The 20,704-nt window shown below is 49.0% G+C and overlaps 1 protein-coding gene across 2 annotated transcripts; it reads left to right on the forward strand.

The window, feature by feature from the left end:
* The first annotated feature begins 120 nt into the window (after positions 1–120).
* Positions 121–20,428, forward strand: USB1 (U6 snRNA biogenesis phosphodiesterase 1). Of its 2 annotated transcripts, none has more exons than XM_032613208.1 (7): positions 121–239; positions 1,412–1,578; positions 3,345–3,528; positions 14,181–14,234; positions 16,531–16,636; positions 18,192–18,275; positions 19,313–20,428. In XM_032613208.1, exons 1-7 carry the CDS (start codon positions 202–204, stop codon positions 19,415–19,417), a joined length of 738 nt encoding a protein of 245 aa, XP_032469099.1. In that variant the 5' UTR covers positions 121–201; the 3' UTR covers positions 19,418–20,428. The 2 variants fall into 2 exon arrangements, with proteins under 2 accessions (XP_032469099.1, XP_032469098.1); XM_032613207.1 differs by lacking the exon at positions 121–239 and adding an exon at positions 369–542.
* The last annotated feature ends 276 nt before the right edge of the window (positions 20,429–20,704 follow it).

The raw sequence follows: 20,704 nt of genomic DNA on the forward strand, positions 1-20,704 counted from the left end.
CTCGTACTTTGGGCCAGCTTGAGGAAGAGGCCCCGGGACCTCTGACCCCGCCCGGACGGCGAGGGCAAGGGTGAGGGCACTAGACTCCGATGGGTCTAATGAGCTGACCTCTGACCCAGGGACCATCTGCTGCTGGGAGGTCCCGAGCTGCTGCAGATCGAGCAGCGGCCAGAGAGGTCACAGCCGAGAGCGATCTGTTTAATGGGCACACGGAGGATGGCGGTTCCGGGAGGCTCCAGGTAGTGGTCAAAGCGCGGCGAGCCAGCAAGCGTAGTCTAGGTGGGTAGCCTCTTGGCTCGAGTCCTGCGGGCCCCGCCCCAGACCCCGCCCTGAGGCGGTGCTAATCCGGGCCCCGCCCCCTGGAGAGCACTTCCGGCGCAGAGGAATTCCGGGTGTGTTTCGACTGCTGGCGGGCCGGCTGTGCCCTAGCGAAGGGGGTCCCCCATGAGTGCGGCGCCCCTGGTGGGCTACAGCAGCAGCGGCTCCGAGGATGAGGCTGAGGCCGGGGCCCGGGTCCGGCCGGGGACTAGAGGCTGCAGTCGGTGAGGAGCGAGGAAGACTTTCTGGGGAGGGTGCGGGTTGGCACCCGCACCGGACCCGAGCTTTGGGGTGGTTGGAGAGGGTGCCGGGCTGCTCGCAAGGGAAGAAAAAGGGGCACCGGGGGAAAGGAGGATCCGGAGGACAGCCTTGGACAAAGCCCCGGAGTGCCCCCACCCGGCTGGGCCGAGATTAGGAGGCAGGAAACGTGGGCTCGGGTCCAGCCTCCGCCGCTGGCCCACTCGTCTCCCGGCGCGCACCGCTGTACCACCCTAGGTCTGCTTCCTCATTTGGAGAGTGTTTTCCTTTATCCAGTATATATTCATTGAGCACCCTCTCTGCGCCAGGCTCGGGACTGGGGACTCAGCAGTGAGCAAAACCATCCAAGTCTCCTACTTTGTGGAGCTTCAGTTCTTAATCGCCAAGCCTGGTGCATCCTGAGTGCTTTTCAAGCAGTCTCCCGGTTCATCTCACAATAGCCCTATCAGGTTGCACTGCACTGTACAGATGAGGAAACTGAGGCCCACAGAGGGCACATGACTTGCCCAAGTCCACTTAGCTAGGAAGTGTCATTCCAGCTGAGGCCTGTCCAGTTAGGGCATGTGACCTCTGAACCACATATTGCCACTTGCCCCGTTGTTAACCATGGGGACCACGTTCCCTGCTAAAGTCTGCCTCCGCGAGCCGTTGGGAGACCCCAATGAGACAGTGTTGGGGAAAGAGCTTTGTAGTTATCTAGAAGCTGCTTACAGCACCTGGTGAGAAATAGACACACAGACTCACCTGGTACAAGGGGTTACAACTTTCATTGTGTGGACAGAGGTAGAGAATGCTAAGAGGCTAAATGTGCTTGATTTCTTCTTTTCTCTTGCAGGGGCCAGAGCCCCCTTCCCAGCCAGAAGTTGCCAGTACCCGACAGTGTGCTGGACATGTTCCCAGGCACCGAGGAGAGGCCTGCGGATGATAGCGCAAAACATGGGGGCCGGGTGCGCACCTTTCCCCACGAGCGGGGCAACTGGGCCACCCACGTCTATGTACCATGTGAGTAATGCGTGACAGGCACGTGGCTGACACTGACAGGTGCCCCTTATGGGAGGAAGCTGGCCCCAACCAGGAGGAAGAAGCCAGAAACCTCTGACACTGGTGGTGGGAAAGAGATTAACTCAACAGAGAGAGAACAAGTTTCAAAAACTAGGGAATTTTTCTGTTAACTTGGTTTCAGGTTTTCTGGCCTTTGTTTTTATACTGGGATGTAGTTGATTATCAATGTTGTGATAGTTTCAGGTATACAGCAAAGTGATTCAGTTGTACATATACATGTATCTATTCTTTTTCAAATTCTTTTCCCATTTAGGTTGTTACGTAACATTGAGCAGAGTTCCCTGTGCTGTACAGTTCAGTTTTGCATTCGTTGCCTGAAATATTTTTTACTAACCCTGTGTATACTGTTCTCCCTGCTCATGAGGATGTGACCAAGGGAGGGTCTAGGGCAGAGTGTCAAGGCCATCCCAGACTGCAGCTGTAGCTGGTACTTTATTTCAAAGATGGCTGTCGGTGTGCTGGCCTCCAGTCCCACCCCACCCTAGCCCTAATGAGTGAGTGGCAGGCAGAAAATGCCCAGGGTTCAGAGTCTGACCTCACTCCAGTACCCACTACTCTGTGTGCCCTTTAGTAAGTTGCTGACTTCTCAGAGCCTCAGTTTCCTCATCTCTAAAATGGGGATAGTAGTAATACCTATCCTCTAGGACTTTTGTGAAGATTAAATCAGATAATCTATGTCAAGTTCTTAGCATGAAACACGGAGAATGTGGTGGCTCTTATTACATTGTGTTAGATCAGGTAAACTCTTGGAACCTTCATTTCCCCATCCACAGAATGAGAATGATTCTCTATACTGCATACTCCACGGGGCACTTGAGCAAATCGAGTAAGTTATTAGTTGTGAGCAGACTATTAACCATGCAGCTCTAGTCACACGTTTGGTTAAAAAAAATGAATAATCTGTGAAAATACAGTGGTGGTCCTTGTTGCATTCTTTGTCTTTATGAACCATCAGGAGATTCTAAATGTCTGATTTAAAAAATGAACTGTTTCTGATTATGGGTTACTGTGGAGCTGTAATTATGAGCTTGATTTATGTAATGAGAGGAAGGCTGTCCAACATGTAGTGTTGTATGGAGAAAGCCAATGGAAGAACTGGTATGCCCTCATCTTTTTTAACAAATAAGATATATACGTTAGTACATGCACTGAGAAAAGGCTGGGGAAATAGGCATCACATTTGACAGCCTTTATCTCTAGGGTAGTATCTTGAAAATGGGCTGTATGTGCCTGGGGACGGGATCAAGATGATCCATTAGAGAGAAAAGTGTTAAAACCTTTTAATGTGTTTCTCTTTATCTCATCTTTTAAAATTTCTGTTGTTCCAAGTGTACATTTTATAACACACATAATTTGCAGTGTAGCACATGTTTGTAATTTATAAATAAATACACATTTATTGTGGGTATGTGGGCAAGCTTGTTTGACTAAGGGCCTGTGCAATCACAGTAGTTTGGAGACCACTGCGGTACGTGATAGGATATCAGGGGCCCCTACTTTCTCTGTCACATATTTCTTCTCTCACTTGAATTCTTTTCAAAGAGCATGTATGTGTTACTTCTATAGCCATAAATGCATATTAAAGTATTATTCGAAATACACAGACATAGGCTACTCTCAAAAGCCTTTCTCTGCCTTCTGGGCTTCATCCAGCCATGCCGCCCTGGCTAAGAGAATGGCCCACCCTCTCCACTCCTCCCCTCCAGATGAAGCCAGGGAGGAGTTCCTGGACCTGCTTGACGTGCTGCTGCCCCACGCACAGACATACGTCCCCCGGCTGGTAAGGATGGAGGCCTTCCACCTCAGCCTGTCCCAGAGCGTGGTTCTGCGCCATCACTGGATCCTCCCCTTCGTGCAGGCTCTGAAAGACCGCGTGGCCTCCTTCCAGAGGTGAGTGCCCAGTGCTTCCCTCTGCCCCTCATCTCCCTCCCCTTCAAGGCTCCTCTTCCTGTCCTGAGCTCTTGTGGGGATGGACCTGTGGGAGGCACTACCCCTTCAAGCAGGCAAACCTAAAGGTTAGCACACCGAACATCTCCCAGAGCCGCCTACTGCGCGCGTCATCCCATGTGCCCTTGGGTGTGCCACGTAAGCTCTGGAAGCCTCCGAGCCTTACCTATGTGCGGGTCAGGGGAGTGGTGGTGGCTCCCTCAGAGGGGGACTTGTGAGAGTGAATGAGATCACGCATACCCTCAACGTGGCACTTGGCGAACGATCAGAGCTCACCCCCACTCTGGTTTTATCTGCCAGCCTAGGCTTCTTTTCCCTTGACTATTTCATACCTCTTCTTTCTACTAGAAATGCCCCTCCTTCGAGACTTGGCCAGATCAAAGCGCTGCTCCTTCACTGAGGCTGTCCCAATTGGTATCTCCTCCAGAATTCTTCAATCCCAGGGACCCTGCTGTCCTGTGCTTGTCTATACCCCAGTGCTCGTTCCACTCATCCTCATATCCATATTCAGTCATCCCCATGTCCCATCTCCCGCTTGGAGCCCAAGTTCCTGCAGGCCAGGAATGCGGCTGCTCTCTGAATTACCCCACAGCTTTTTTCCAGGTGCCTTGCTCACTATAGGCATCAAATGGGTGTTTGTTGAATGACTGAGCAGGAGAGAGAGAGCCCAGAAATCCTCCTCTGGATCGTCTGAATGTTGGTTCCAGTAGGAGCCTAAGAAGCCATCCAGGTGGTGGTTTTCTACTCCTGGTCTTATCTGCAGAGTCCTTTCTTCTGATGAGGTGTTACACAGATCCCTGATGTGTAGCTGGGTAAGAGAGATAAAAACAGAAGTCTTTTAGCCAAAGCCCCACCCTCGCAGTTCAGGAGGCCCGAGGCCCAGGAATTCCATAGAACTACCCAGCCCCATTGGAGGACTGCCCATTTTGTGTAGCCCCTACTCAGGGCCAGAGGAGGAAGGGATTTGCTCCAATTCAGTCAGTTAGCCAGAGACTCAGGACTAAAACTCATCTCTCCCCCTAATCCAGCCCCCATCCCTCTTTTTATTGAGTCATGTATGTTAGTCAGGACCCTCTTGATCGCCGGTGCCAGAAATCCAACCAAAAGTGGCTTAAACAGGGGGAATTTATAGGCTGGTGTAACTAAAATGTTTAGAGGTAGCACTGGCTTCATACATGGGACCAGGAGACATCAGATGGCAGCAAGTCCTTTCCCCTTCTACATGAGAATGCTTCAGTTATCCTGCTTCTAGCTGTGTCCCTGGATAAAGGTAGAATGCCATATGTGTTCTTGGGCCACGTCACTTATGGTAAAAATGACTTACGAGCACGTCGTGTCTGGGCTGGGAAGACTGTGAGTGAACTAAGCCCCTCCTGGGAAACCATGGCTTGGGCCTCCCTGCATGCGGTGGTTCCCTACCTAGGCAGGTCCCTTGCTGGGACCTCTGGAAACTTTGCGCAAGGGCTATTACAAGAGGTATTGCTCCCCAGGGTGGCTGGGGTGGGTGGATTTAGCTTGTTCTCTTGCTCGTTTAGGGAACAGCCCCTGGACCACTGGATTGGCCCTCCCTGGTGCTGCCCTGCTGGTGCAGTGTTTTCTAGCCTGTGTCCTGAAGGAAGCTGGGCCAGGTGGCCTCTTCAGGTTTGACTGGTTGAGCCTAAGATGACCAAGAGTGGGTAGTGCACCTTTGATTCTATGGCTGTGACTGAGGGAATGCTATGCTCTGATTGTCCAGGCCTGTCAAGTACACACCCCTGGGTGGGGGCAGGTTGACCACTCTACCAGCACAAAATGGGAGAGCAGTCCTCCTATATAAGATCACCAGGAGAAAGGGTGTTGGTTGATGTATTAGTCAGGGTTCTGCAGATAAACAGAATCAATAAGATGTATACAGATATACATAAGAGGAGATTTGTTATAGGTATTGGCTTATGTGGTTATGGAGGCCAAGAAGTCCACTGTCTGCCATCTGCAAGGAGAGAACCAGGAAAGCCGGTGGTGTAATTCAATTTGATTCCAAAGTCCTAAAAATCAGGGGGCTGATGGTGTCAAGTCCTGGTGTGAGCCTGAAAGCCTGAGCACCAGCACGCCAGTGTCAGAGGGCAGGAAAAGATGGACGTCTCAGCTCAAGCAGAGAAGGGGAGTTTGTCCTTCCTCTGCCTTTTTGTTCTATTCAGGCCCTCAACAGATGGGATGATGCCCACCCACCCACATTGCGGAGGGCTGTTTGCTTTACTCAGTTCACCAATTCAAATGCTAATCTTTCCAGAAACACTCTCACAGACAAACCCAAACCTAATGTTTCACCAGCTATCTGGGCATCCCTTAGCCCAGTCAAGATGACACATAAAATTAACCATCTCAAGTCCACCCCTTATCAACTTGACACTTACATGCATCTTCTTAAACCATACTTAATCTCTAAATTAAGACCACAACAAGGTCATAATTCTGCCTAACATGATACAACATCCAGTGTACATCTGAGAATGCATTAATCCCTTCCCCAGAAGAGGAGGTAATCTTCTTGAGCGATACTTTTTACTCTTCTGAAAGCCCATGACTTGAATACTATGATGTAAAATTAACAATACTTGAATACTAGTATAAAGTCACTACATATTATGGTACATGGTAAGGGAATAAGAGAAGAAAACAAAGATATTTGCTCAACATATGTACAGGCAAACCTTGTTTATTGTTTGTTTTATCGTGCTTGACATATACTGCATTTTTTACAAACTGAAGGTTTGTGGCAACTCTGCATTGAGCAAATCTGTCAGTGCCATTTTTCCAACAACAGTTGCTCACTTTGTGTCTGTCACACTTTGGTAATTCTTGCAATATTTCAAGCTTTTTCATTATTGTTATATTTGTTGTAGTGATCTGTGATCAGTGATCTTTGATGTTACTATTGTAATTGTTTTGGGGCGCCAGGAGCCACACCCATATAAGAGGGCAAACTTAATTGATAAATATGTGTGTTCTGACTGCTCCACCAACCTACCATTCCCCCACATCTCTCTCCCTCCCCTTGGGCCTCCCTATTCCCTGAGATACAACAATGTTGAAATTAATAACCCTACAGCGGCCACTAAGTATTCAGGTGAAAGAAAGAGTCACACATCTCTCACTTTAAATCAAAAGCCAAAAACGATTAAGCCTAGTGAGGAAAGGCATGTCAAAAGCAGAGGTAGGCTGAAAGCTGCTAGGTCTCTTGTCCCAGTTAGCCAGGTTGTGAATGCAAAGGAAAAGTTCTCGAACAAAATTGAAAGTGCTACTCCAGTAAACACAAGAATGATAAGAGCGTTTCGCTGGTTTGGGGAAAGTTAGTGGTCTGGATAGATGATCAAACCAGCCACAACATTCCCTTAGGGCAAAGCCTAATTCAGAGCAAGGCCCTAACCCTCTTCAATTCTCTGAAGGCTGAGAGAAGTGAGGAAGCTACAGAAGAAAAGTTTGGAGCTAGCAGAGGTTGGTTCATGAGGTTTAAGGAAAGAAGCCATTTCTATAACATAAAAGTGTGAGGTGAGCAGCAAGTGCTGACGTAGAAGCTGCAGCAACTTATCCAGAAGATCTAGCTGAGATAATTCATGAAGGTGGCTACACTAAACAATTGATTTTCAATATATGAAACAGCCTTCTATTGGAAGAAGATGCCATCTAGGACTTTCATAGCCAGAGAGGAGTCAGTGTGTGGCTTCACAGCTTCAAAGGACAGGCTGACTCTCTCGTTAGGGGCTAATACAGCTGGTGACTTTAAATTGAAGCCAATGCTCACTAGCTATTTCAAAAATCCTAGGGCCCTTAAGAATCTACTCTGTTTGTGCTCTGTAAATGGAACAACAAAGCCTGGATGACAGCACATCTGTTGACAGCATGGTTTACTGACTATTTTAAGCCCACTGTTGAGACCTACTGCTTAGAAAAAAAAAAGATTCCTTTCAAAATATTACTGCTCATTGACAATGTCCCTGGTAACCCAAGAGCTCTGATGGAGATGTACAATGAGATCAATGTTGTTTTCATGCTGCTAACACAACATCAGTTCCGCAGCCCATGGATCAAAGAGTAATTTCAACCTTCAAGTCTTATTACTTACAAGTCTTACTATTTAAGAAATACATTTCATCAGGTTGTAGCTACCACAGATAGTGATTCCTCTGATGGATCTGGGCGGTCATTTGAAAACCTTCTGGAAAGGATTCACCATTCTAGATGCCATTAAGAACATGGGAAGAGGTCAAAATATCAACATACACAGGAGTTTGGAAGAAGTTGATTCCAACCCTCATGGATGACTTTGAAGGTCTCAGGACTTCACTGGAGGAAGTAACTGCAGGTGTGATGGAAACAGCAAGAAGCTAGAATTAGAAGTGAAGACTCAAGATGTGACTGAATTGCTGCCATCTCGTGATAGAACTTTAACGGATGAGGAGTTGCTTCTTATGGATGAGCAAAAAGTGACTCCTTGAGATGCAGTCTACTCCTGGTAAAGATGTTGTGAAGATTGCTGAAATGACAACAAAAGATTTAGAATATTCCATAAACTTAGTTGATAAAGCAGTGGCAGGGTTTGAGAGGATTGACTCCAATTTTGAAAGAAGTTCTGTGGGTAAAATGCTATCAAACAGCATTGCATTGCATGCTACAGAGAAATTATTCATAAAAGGAAGAATTGATCGATGTGGCAAACTTCATCGTTTGCCTCACTGTCGTCTCATTTTAAGGAATTGCCATCGCCACCCAGTCTTCAGCAACCACCACCTTGACCAGTCAGCAGCCACCTACATCGAGGCCAGATCCTCGACCGGCAAAGAGATGATGACTCACTGAAGGCTCAAATGATGGTTAGCATTTTTTAGCAATAAAGTATTTTAAAAATAAGGTATGTACATTGTTTCTTTAGACATAATGGCTTTGTTTAACAGACTACAGTGTAGTATAAATGTAACTTTTATATGCACTGGGAAGCCAGAAAATTGTGTGACTCACTTTACTGTGGGGCTCTGGATCCAAATCTGCAATGTCCCTGAGGTGTCCTGTGTATATATACTCGCAGACGTATTCATAACAAAGTAAGGAGGAAATACTCATGACGATTATAGCCCTCATTTTTGTAACTGGTCACATGGTCGTAGCTGATATCTACAACTACCTTCCACTACCTAGCCCTCTGTTCCCTTTGCCTTCAGCAAGCACCTCAAATGGTTGTGGTTCTTTACCTGGGGTAGTGACCCAAATCTTCATCCCCGAAGGGTCTGGGCCATTACTAATCCTGCCTGGATTAGGTCGTTGTAGTTTTCCTTGGCCTGAAATCAGTAGGCATGGTAATACTAAAAGATGCCCTAACAGATCTCCTGTATTCCAGATATCCTCTTCCATATCTCCATTGTGGAGTAGTAGTCCAGTTTCCCCTCGGTAGTCAGGATCAGTGACCCCAGCCAACACTGTAACTCTTTTGTCTGTTGATTCAAAGGTACAGGAGCCCAGAGTGGCAAGTCTCAATTTCCAGTTCAGTGGAAGCACTACATCTCCTGGTGGAAGCATTCCTCCCTCGGAACTAAGACCTCTGGGCTAGCAGAGCATGAACTTGTGGGAACAGGAAGCAAACGTTTTGCTGATGCATCACTAGGGCAATGGGAGTGGTACCACTCCCATTTCTACCCCTTGATTCCTGGCCCCGTGAATCCTGGCTACAAGAGAAACAGCAACATATGTGGCTGCTGATTCAGAGCAGATACAGATATTGTGGGTTCTGTTCCAGAATAAAATAGAGTGAATGACACGAGGTTTTTGGCTTCCCAATGCACATAAAAGTTATGTCTATAAAGTGTGCGATAGCATTATGTTTAAAAAAAAGAGGTACGTACCTTATTTCAAAACTACTTTATCCTTCATCTCAAAGGGGATATCTCGATATGCCCCACAACATTGGACCTCTAGACATTTCACTGAGGTAGAAGGCCCTGAATTTTAGTTGGATTTATTTCCCACTCTCTGACACACAAATGTCTTAGCAATAAGTCTAGAGTAGTTGCCACTTCCTGCTCATTAGGTCCAGTCAACATAATGTCATCAATGTACTGGAGCAGTGTGATATCTAGTGGAAGGGAAAGGTGAGCAAACCCTCTACAGTAAATTAGGACGTAGGGCTGGAGGGTGCTGTAGCCCTGAGGTAGGACAGTGAAGGCGCATTGCTGGCCTGAAAGTAAACTGCTTCTGGTCCTTCTGGACAGGGATGGAGGGAAATGTATTTGCCAAATCAGTAGCTGCAAACCAGGAACCAGGGAATGTGTTAATTTGCTCAAGTAATGAAACCACATCTGGAAGAGCAGCTGCAATTGGAGCCACCACCTCCAATCATCAGTTTATGATCATCCACTGTCATCTTCCACGATCCATCTGTCTTCTGCCCAGACAGAATGGGAGTTGAATGGAGATGTGGGAGTCACCACTCCTGCATCTCTCAAGTCCTTGATGGTGGCACTGGTCTCTGCAGTCCCTCCAGGGATGTGGTATTGCTTTTCATTTACCATTTTTCTAGGTAGAGGCAGCCCTAATAGCTTGCACTTGGCCTTTCCCACCATAATAGCCCTCACTCCACAGGTGAGAGAATCAGTGTGGGGATTCTGCCTGTTGCTGAGTATGTCTATTCCAATTATACATTCTGGAACTGCAGAAATAACCACAGGATGGGTTTGGGGACCCACTGGGCCCACTGTGAGATGGACCTAAGCTACAACTCCACTGATCACCTGACCTCCATTAACCCCTACTCCGAGCGATGAGCCACAGCGACATTTTGGGTCTCCAGGAGTTCGTGTCATTTCAGAGCCAATGTCCAGTAGTTCCCCAAAGGCTGGTTATTTCCTTTTCCCCAGTGCGCAGTTACCCTGGTAAGATGGCATAGGTCCCTTTGGGGAAGGCTGGGAGAAAGATTAACAGTATAAATTTGTAGTAATGTACCGGGGTCCTTCCTCAAGGGGACCCGGCTTCCCCTTCATTCAAGCGGCTCTGGGTCTGTGAACTGGCTCCATTCTGGGAATTGAGGGGCCATGACTCTGCCTTTATGATTCAAGTTAGACTTTGGCTCACCTGGCCTAGAACTTTCCTGCTTATACAGATGAAGGAAGAATGTAGTAGGCTTCCTATCTATGTCACTTCTAGAAATAGCCAATGCCCTGTGTCTGCACAAGTCAGACTTCTGATTGCTGCTGTCCTTTACGGTAACTACGCCCACCTTGCGGGCCAGGTATTTCCAGTTCACTCACTGTGGGCCACCTTTTGGTCCGTGTTTCAGCCATCTAACCAAACAGACCCCTTTCAAACTCCCGGAGCTGCAGCATTACATGCCGAATCTCTGCTTAGCAAGCCCATATCCGTAAATTCAGCCTGATCCCACTTTTGATCCTTCTGTCATTGCCCCACACCTTTTTTTTTTTTTTTTAATATTCACTTATTTTTATTTTTGGCCGTGTCGGGTCTTAGTCGTGGCATGCGGGATCTTTCATTGTGGCGCACGGGCTTCTCTCTAGTTGTGGCACGCAGGTTCCAGAGCATGTGGGCTCTGTAGTTGCGGCACACAGGTTCTCTAGTTGTGGCGTGCAGGTTCAGTAGCCCTGCGGCATGTGGGATCCTAATTTCCTGACCAGGGATTGAACCCGCGTCCCCTGCACTGGAAGGCGGATTCTTAACCACTGGACCCCCAGGGAAGTCCCACCCACACCTTTAATATCCATCCCCACACACGTTCCCTGGATTTCTGCTTGTATATGTTAGGAAACTCAAATAGTTCTGGAGTGTAGCGCATCTCCTCGTGGGCCACACATGGTACCTCACCTTTAGGGGCTCTGCTGGGACTTGAGTCTAGTTATAGGTCTAGAAGCAAAGGGGGGTGTTGGAGGTGGGTCCTGAGGGGACTCAGCATTTTCTTGGCATCTGCCTCAGGGGAGGCCATTACCATTTCCTCAGGCAATGCAGGGTTAATCCCCTCAGAGGTGGGAAGGTCCATAACACTAGGTGGGGGAGGACACTTCCACTGCGTCCGTCCAAGAAGACTCATCAGAATTTAAGGGCTCGGGCATCCCTGGTGGTGCAGTGGTTAAGAATCCGCCTGCAAATGCAGGGGACACGGGTTCGAGCCCTGGCCCGGGAATATCCCACATGCCGCGGAGCAACTAGGCCTGTGTGCCACAACTACTGAGCCTGTGCTCTAGAGCCCGCGAGCCACAACTACTGAGCCCATGAGCCACAACTACTGAAGCCTGCGCACCTAGAGCCCATGCTCTGCAACAGGAGAGGCCACCACAATGAGAAGCCCACGCACCGCAAGGAAGAGTAGCCCCCACTCGCCGCAACTAGAGAAAGCCCGCACGCAGCAACGAAGACCCAACGCAGCCAAAAATAAAATAAATTAAAAAAAAAAAGAATTTAAGGGCTCAATGCGCCGAGCTTCATCAGTTTCCCACAAGTCCCCATACTTTCCCAATCAGTGCCCTCACTTTAACTGTAAAATCCTGCTTGTTCGAGGAGTTCAACTTGTGTTATAATTCAGCAAATGGCAGGATAAGGTTCCAGATTTGATTTCCAGCAATTTCAGCCCTGCAGCTACAGGGAATCAAGGTCTCCTTTAGGGCACACCGAGAAGCTCTTAGGTCCTTTATGCTTGAGTTGGGAATTCAATACCCTGAGCTCATCTTTTTATTTCACCACTTTGTCCAGCAACATTAGGAGCAGCCAACCAACATCATTATATTCCTTAGTTTTCCAAAAATGTTCACAAGTAGCATATAGGGTCACTCACCTCCTTGCTTCTAATAAATGGCTGATGAGGGGTATCAAGGAAGACATTTTCACATCTCCAGAAACAGTCTGTGCGGCCTATCAGTGCTCTCTTTACTACTGGAGATAGTCATTAGCGTCTTTGAATCGAATCAGATTAGAGAGCGAATTCCAGAAACCCCAGAACCAATTCAGAAAACTCATCCTTAAAATTCTGTTCCTGTAGAACCATTCTCAGTGCCAAAATCTGTATTAGGGTTCCCCAGAAAAACAGAACCAATAGGATAGAGAGAGAAATAGAGATAGGAGGAAATGCACTGTAGGAATTGGTTCACGCAGTTATGAAGGTCAGGTCCCAAATCTGCCAACAGCAAGCTGGGGAACCAGGAAAGCCAGTGGTGTCATTCAGCATGAGTCCAAAGGCCTGAGCACCGGGGAGTGGTGGGGGGACTGGTGGCGTAATGACTGATATGAGCCTGAAAGCCTAAGAACCAAGGACCCCAACGTCCAAGGGCAGGAGAAGCTGGACGTCTCAGTTCCAGCAGAGAGAGCGTGCATTTGCCCTTCCTCTGCCTTTCTGTTCTATTCTGAAAAGTTGGATGATGCCCACCCACACTAGAGAGGGCAATTTGCTCCACTCAGTTCACCAATTCAAATGCTAATCTTTCTGGAAACACCCTCACAGACACCCCAGAAATAATGTTTTACCAGCTATCTGGCAACCCTTAGTCCAGTCAAGTCAATGCATAAAATTACCCTTTATAGTTGGGTGCAAACGCCCCATGTCCACCCCAGGACATCTGGCAGGTACTCTACACTTAACCGAGCTCCTGCTGCTTCTATCACCCCTTACATTTTCCCCAGAAGGGATGCACTAGGAGGCTGAAGGCTGATAGGAAAGCCAAAAATTAACTGACTTCGTGCCCTTGGACAAGTTGTGAGATTCTAACCGGCAAGCTGGGTTGTTGCGTTCCCTCAGATGAGGGTGAGAGCTTGGCCTGGAGCCTGTAAAATGAGTGTTTCCTGTAATGGGATTGGCCAAGTTGGTCCAGGAAGGGCAGGAGGCCACTTTGTTCCCTGAGATCACCTAGTGTCCCAGAGAACACAGGCGGAACCAGCCAGAGTCAGAGCACTTACCTGGCAGAATTTGATGGTCCCCGTGTAACTGATCTGAGAGGTGGGTGACGGTATTTCTGCGGCAATCTCACACCAACAGAGACCCCTCACTAAAGCATCGGGTGAGAGCAAGGGCTCTGGAATCAGGCAGATTGAAGTTCAAATTGTGACTCACCAAATTCAGCCTCACCAAGCTTCAGTTTCTGTGTCTGTAAAATGGGTGTCATTTTAGCACCTGCCTCACAGAGTTGTATGAGGATCCCCAAGCTCAGCCCAGGCACACAGAAATGTTCTTGTTGTTGCTTAGACTGGATCAGAATTGTCTTGTTAACCTGCAAAGAAAAAAACTGGCTCTTAAGTGATCTATTATCACTGGCCTGATGACTTTCTCAGTTCCCATCAGTAAAGCTGGGGTAGTCGCAAATCGCTTATTGGAATCAGCTGCTCTTAATAAAGTAAAATTTTTGCTAGCATCTGAGTGAAGCTATGTGTTACCTGGACTGGGTGATTATTTAAGGTCTTGCCCAGCTCTAATATTTTAGGGTTCAGTTTACCACCTGTATAATAGGGTGACAATACTAAATGTGAAATGAGTTAACTGAATTTTCAAAGTGATGTTTTTTAATATACACTATTTTCTCTGATTTTTTTCCTTATTCTTCTTCCTGAAATGTGGTCCTTCTTCTAAATTTCAGATTCTGCTTTACTGCCGACCGGGTAAAGATTTACACCAATCAAGAGAAGACCAGGTGGGTCTCCCCACTCTGCCCCCAGTTGTTTCCAGAAGAGGATTCTTTGGAGTAAAGACTTGAGGAGGCCTTGTCTCCCTCAATTTTTTGTTTGTTTGTGTTCTAACCGGCCCTATGACTACAAGGGCAGCTGTTCCCAAATCTGAACCTTTCATTAAGAAAAATAACTCAGGGAGCATGGGAGGAGGAGCAGAGGGAGAGAACAACATCTTGGTTTAGTGGGAAAAGTCTGAGACTCAAAGAAAACCTGGGTGCCTGACCAGCTCTGCCTGCAATTTCATGTTGAGCTCATACCTTCAACCTCTGTGACCTGCCATTTCCAAGCTGTCACATCATCCATCACATCCTGTCCCATTTCCAAGCATCCATCATTGGGCAGTTGTGAAGCTCAGATGAACGAAACAAGTTTTATAAAAGCATTCAAGGATGAGATGAACATAAGAAGAAACTTGTTATCAAGGTTTCAAAGCAAGCCTCCCTGTCAGATCCACTCACTGGATCTGAGCTGCCTTCTGCTCTCAGCACCTCTAAGAAGAGTACTCATTCACTCATTCATTCATTCAGTCTATGCTTCACAAATTTGTTAAACACCTTCCGGTGCCAGGCACCTGCTGTACACTACAGATCAGCAGTGAAAAGTTCAGCATAGTCCCTGCTCTGTGGGATCTCACGTTCTGCAGGGGAGACAGACAATAAACAAGGAAATGAGATCATTAATAACTATCGTGTGAAACGATAGTTTGGAGCAAGTGGCCGAGGAGGGCGCTAGCAAGGTGGCATTTGCTGGCGACATGAGGACAAGAAGGAATCAGCCTTGGGAAGAGCTACCCCAGGAGCCTCCAAGCAGAGGACACAGCCAAGGAGGTGACTGAGGAGGAAAGAGCCTGGCATGTTGGAGGAGACCAGTGAAGCAGAACTTGGGGAGCACGTGGGAGAGTGTGAGGAGATGAGTCAGGCAGGGTTAACTCCCGCAGGGCCTTCAAGGTCAAGGTCAGGAGTTTGGATTTTTAGTGTCACAGAAGCCATCTGAGGGATCTAAGCAGAGACGTGATCCAATTTACGTTTGTAAACGTCAGTCCGGCCCTATCGTGTCCGTGTCTGTGTCTGTGGCTCCTGAGTGGAGAAAAGATCTAAAAGAGCGAGGTTGGATGCAGGGAGAGCAGACAGGAGACAGGTGAGGCGCCAGTGGTGGCCTGGCTTAGGGCGATGGCAGTGGAAGAGCCAAGAAGCAGACACATTCCCGATATATTGGAGGTAGAATCAACTGGAATTACCAGTGGGTTGGGTCTGTGCACAGTAAGGGGAAGAATTAAAGTAGATTCCTGGGTTTGGGGTTTGAACAGCTAGGTAAATATAGATAAATGGCCCCATTGTCTGTGATGGGAAACACCTGTGGGAGGAAGATGAGAAGTTCTGCTTTGTACCTGGTGGATTTTGCCGCCTATGAGACCCCCGGGTGGAAGAGTCGCATACACAAGTGGATATACAGGAGAGGTGCCAGCCGGAGATAGAAATGTGGGATCCATCGGGCTGTGTGATACTGAAAGCAGGGCTGGGTGAGATCAGCCTGCGGGGGAGGGCGGGCGACGCCGGCTCTGCAGCCCCTGACCATTTAGAGGCTGGAAAGAAGAGAGGGCGGCAGAGGAGACAGAACAGGAGGCCAGAGGTGGGGTCACACCAGGACGGTGTGGTGGGTGGTCTCTTGGAAGCCAAGAGAAAAAAGGGCTTCAGGGAGGGAGGAGTCAAGTATCTGAGTTCAGGAACACAGGTGGTTGGCAGCTTTGACGGGAGCGGTTTCTGGCCGAGTGGACTGAAGATGGGAGGGGAGGCGTGAGAGACTGCCGAGGGAGACAAATCTTCGGAACGCACGTTTTACCGGGCATGGGATGGGGGCTGGCTGAGGGTGTGGGTTCAAGGGAGGGGTTTTAGAGATTAGAGGGTGCTTACGGGAGGGAGAGGGAAGTGCCAGAGCGGTAAGCCCTGGAGAAAGAGTCCAACATGGGAGCTATGCCGGCAAGCCTGGGCGCCACAGCCTGGGGGTCCGTAGCCTTGGCAGCAGCAGATGAAGATGGCCCTGCTAGGGTTCTTAGACCCTGGGGAAGGAGGGGGGATGTGCGATTAGAGCCAGGGAAGGATGGAGAGCCAGCTCGGAGAGCAGGGAAACGAACTGAACTCACGGCCCAGAACCCCCTCCCTCCTGGCTTTCCTCTGTCGCATCCTCTGCCCCCTCGAGGATGGTTTCTGTTCTCAGGCTGCGTCTCATGCCCGTGTGGTCTCCACCTCTGTCTCCCCCCAGGACCTTTGTTGGACTCGAGGTCACCTCGGGACACACCCAATTCCTGGACCTGGTTTCAGAGGTGGACAGGGTCATGGAGGAGTTTGACCTCACCACTTTCTACCAGGTAATCAGCAGCGTCTTTTTCTCTTCACTGACCCATCTCTAATAGGAGTAAAATCAGTCTTAAAGAAACCCTTGTTAGAGGCAAACCGAAGAGCCCTCCAGAACTTGCCCGTGGGAAGTGTCCATTCGGCCAGCCCTCAGAGGACACACAACCCTGGGGAGTTGAGGGTCTGAGGTGTAGTCGGATGCAGCCCAGCAGAGCTCCAACATTTCTTACAAATCTTCTGTTATCTCTTCAATATGCATGAGATTTATGTCTTCTACTCTATAATGTATCCATGTTTATTTTTATATTTTTTAGGAAGTAGTTTTCCCCAGTACTTTTTAGTCACGTTGACACTCCAGGTAGAGTTGCAGCTTTGCATACCTTCCTGTGCCTTGCCCCGTGCCCTCCAGGGGAACTGGAACTCCAAGTCGAATATCAAGGCTTTAAAGGGCCAGTGGTTTTGCTTGATATATTCTTTTAAAATCATGCTGAGAGATATAAGTATGAATTTGAGTGGAGATAATTTATAGTTTTATAATTTTAGACATTTTGGGTTTTGTTCATCTTAAAAAGTGTGTCATCTCTTGAAATATTTTTGATCAGAAAACATTAAATCTGGGACATGTGTTCTCTTCCACATCCCAGAGGTAATGACTCTCTATGATATGTAAAGGAGAGCCTCTGAGAACAGGACTGTCTTAGCTCAGGCGGCCATAACCAGATACCATAGACTGGATGACTTACACAATAGAAATTTACTTTCTCGGGCTTCCCTGGTGGCGCAGTGGTTAAGAACCCACCTGCCAATGCAGGGGACACGGGTTCAAGCCCTGGTCCGGGAAGATCCCACATGCCGCGGAGCAACAGAGCCCGAGCGCCACAGCCATTGAAGCCCGTGCGCTTAGAGCCTGTGCTCCGCAACAAGAGAAGCCACCGCGATAAGAAGCCCGCGCACTGCAACAAAGGGTAGCCCCCACTTGCTGCAACTAGAGAAAGCCCACGCACAGCAACAAAGACCCAATGCAACCAAAACTAACTAAATAAATGATTTTTAAAAAGAAATTTACTTTCTCACAGTTCTGGAGGCTACACGTCCAAAACCAAGGTGCCATCACGGTCAGTTTCTGTTGAGGCCTCTCTTCCTGGCTTGTAGATGGCCATCTTCTCACTGTGTCCTCACATGATGGAAAGAGAGAGGAAGCAGCTCTCTGCCGTCTCTTATATGGGCACTAATCCCATCATGAGGGCCCCACCTTTAGATGAAGGTCCCACCTTCATCTAAACCTAATTACCTCCCAAAGGCCCCTTCTCCAAACACCATCACAGTGGGGGTTAAGGCTTCAATATATGAATTTGGGGGACACAATTCAGTCCATAGCAGGGACCAACCCAGGGCTATTTTATCTGTCTGTGGAGGGTGCTTGGGATCAACACTGAGGATATAGTCTCCCATGAATCAGGTCAGGGATGCAGCAGGGATACCGTGACAACTCTGTCACAGAGCTGCTTTGATGTCTGAGCCTGCCACGACCTCCAGGTGACCACCTGTCTCCCCGCCGTTCCTCTGCAGGACCCCTCATTCCACATCAGTCTGGCCTGGTGCGTGGGTGATGCACATCTCCAGCTGGAAGGGCAGTGCCTACGGGAACTACAGGTGAATTCCCAGGGCAGGAGCATGGAAGGTGCTGAACCCCAGAAGCTGGGGGATGGAGGGGAGCTGACAGGCGCTGAGGATTAGGCATGCAAACCTGAATCCTGGCATAGGAAATAACTGGCATAGCCAGAGACCCCAACACCTTACCCTGCGCCTCACAGTGCAGTCCCAGACCACCTGGGAACTTATTAGCAACACTCACTCAAGCCCCAATCCAGATCTAAGAAATCAGAATTTAACAAGATCGCTAGGGATTTGTGTGCACGTTAAAATTTGAGAAGCCCTGCCCTAGAACACTAATCTGAGAGGATGCTGCAGGCCTCCCCTGAAGTCCTAGACCCTCACCCAGAGGTCAAAGGCTCGGGTGCTCCCAGGGGCCTGGCAGGTGCTGGAAATGAGTGAAATGCACCAGGTCTAAAGAACGTCCACCCTCACAGCCTTTCTCGTATTGTGATAAGTAGGGGATATATTTCACTTTCCCGTCAGTGCCCTCAGAGGAGCCGGTACTCACCCCTGGTGCAGGCAGCTGTCATGCAGGAATGTGGACCTCGTGTTGCAAGCACTTCTGTTTCTCAAGAGAAGCCAGAAATCTTAATTTTTGTGGGTAATCCCTCTATTTTCAAATGTTGGCAACCAATATGTATTTTTTAAGAAAACATTTTGCGAGCCAGACAACACATGTGCAGACAGGACACAGCCCGTGGGCCATCATCAAGTAGCCACATCTGCTCTTGGTCTAATCATTCTGGAGGCAGCAAGGAGCTCCGGTCTCAGGCTCCAGTAGACCCAGGTCCCAAGCCTGGTTTTATTGGATTCTGTGGTCCAGGGCTCTGAGCATCCATTTCCTTATCTGCAAAGTTGGGATGATAGGACTGACCTCATAAGACTGCAGAGCTGATTAGACAAGGTAACCTGCGTGGCCCTCAGCCTCCCCTGAGCAGGCCTAACCTCTGAAGGATTTCAGTAGGCTGGCTTTGTTTGCAGCGCCCTCTGGGTCCCTGATTCCCCTTAACGTGATGGTCCTCTCCTGGTTTAAGGAAATCGTGGGTGAGTTTGAAGACTCCCAGACGTTGCTGCGTGCGCACGCCGAGCAGATCCGCTGCAAGTCTGGGAACAAATTCTTCTCGATGCCTCTGAAGTGAGCACCAGAGGCCCTCGTTGTCCTGGGCCCCGCCCTCTGCAGCCAGGCAGAGATGGAGGAACCCACTCAGACCGATGGGGACGCTGCCAGTCCCACCACTGGGAGGCCCGGCCAAATGTGCAGCCGCTCCTGGCCCTCCCCGGGAGCTGGTTCTCTTTTGGCCCTTTTGGGGTTGCAGGTTGGGTGCTGCTGCGTTGCGATCATCCCCAGAAATCACCAGTAGAGGGCAGCCAGGGCTTCCTAGTTCTAGGTCTGTGGTGGTTATGCCTAAAACAAGACACAACAAAAGATGGGGGGTCACCTGGTGAGCCAACCCAGACTCAGACTGAATCCCCACTGTAGTCCCTCCAACAAATGGCCCTTCCCCACAGCCCCATGGGCTGTCTGCATTTTGATGCCATTGGCCCCAGATGAGGAGTTTTGTAAGCCATCATGCCCTGGCTCATCTCTGCTCAAGCCTGACATAGCGTGCTTCCACGGGCCTGTCATCCTCCCTCCTTGACACTGTGTCGCTTTTATTTATTTGTTTGTAGTCTCACCCCCTCCTGTGCCAGCAGAGGCCATTTCAGGGCCAAGGCCCAGGGTGCTAATTTGTGGTTTAGCATCAGTTTTCTCCATTCCTTCCTCCCACTCACCCCCAGCCAGGTGCCTGGGGAGACTTGAGCAGATGTTTCATCTTGGCCTGACTGGTGGCTTTAAGCCAGGCCTCCAAGGCTCTGTGACCTCTGGCTTCCCATCAGCTTCCCAAAGAAGCAGAGAGGAGCCTTCACCAGGCAGAGTTCTCTTTCTGCTGCCTCCAGCTGCCTGCTGTGGCCTGCGGGCATCCCCAGGGGCTGCAGAGGAAAGGCCAGGGGCTGCACAGGGGTTTTTGTTTTTCTTCGAGCCCTCTCGGGGAGCAAAGGACCAGTGCTCTCCAGTTGCTATCTGATTTCTAGTGATGGAGGAAGAGACACTTTGATGTTTTAGTTTAAAATTAGGTTCAGCAAATAAAAATTGCAATTTTTATTCTGGATTTTGTTTTGGACCACTTCTTTTCAACTAGGTGCAAAGATGACTTTCCTCTGCCCCCATCTTCCCCAGCCTGCTTCACAGTTTGGCGGTGCTCTCGGGAGTCTCTGTTACGACGTCTAAGGTGGCTGGGAGAGGCCTTAGCGATGCCTCAGTACAGGGTGCCTCAGTACAGGGTGGGGTCACCTGGCCTGCCAGGCCTGCTGGCCAGAGGGTCGCACACACCGCACCTAGACCAGGGCGTAAGCACAGACATTTAGACGCGATCCTGCTATAACAC

This window comes from Phocoena sinus, chromosome 19, assembly GCF_008692025.1.
Source record: "Phocoena sinus isolate mPhoSin1 chromosome 19, mPhoSin1.pri, whole genome shotgun sequence".
Lineage (NCBI taxonomy): Eukaryota > Metazoa > Chordata > Mammalia > Artiodactyla > Phocoenidae > Phocoena > Phocoena sinus.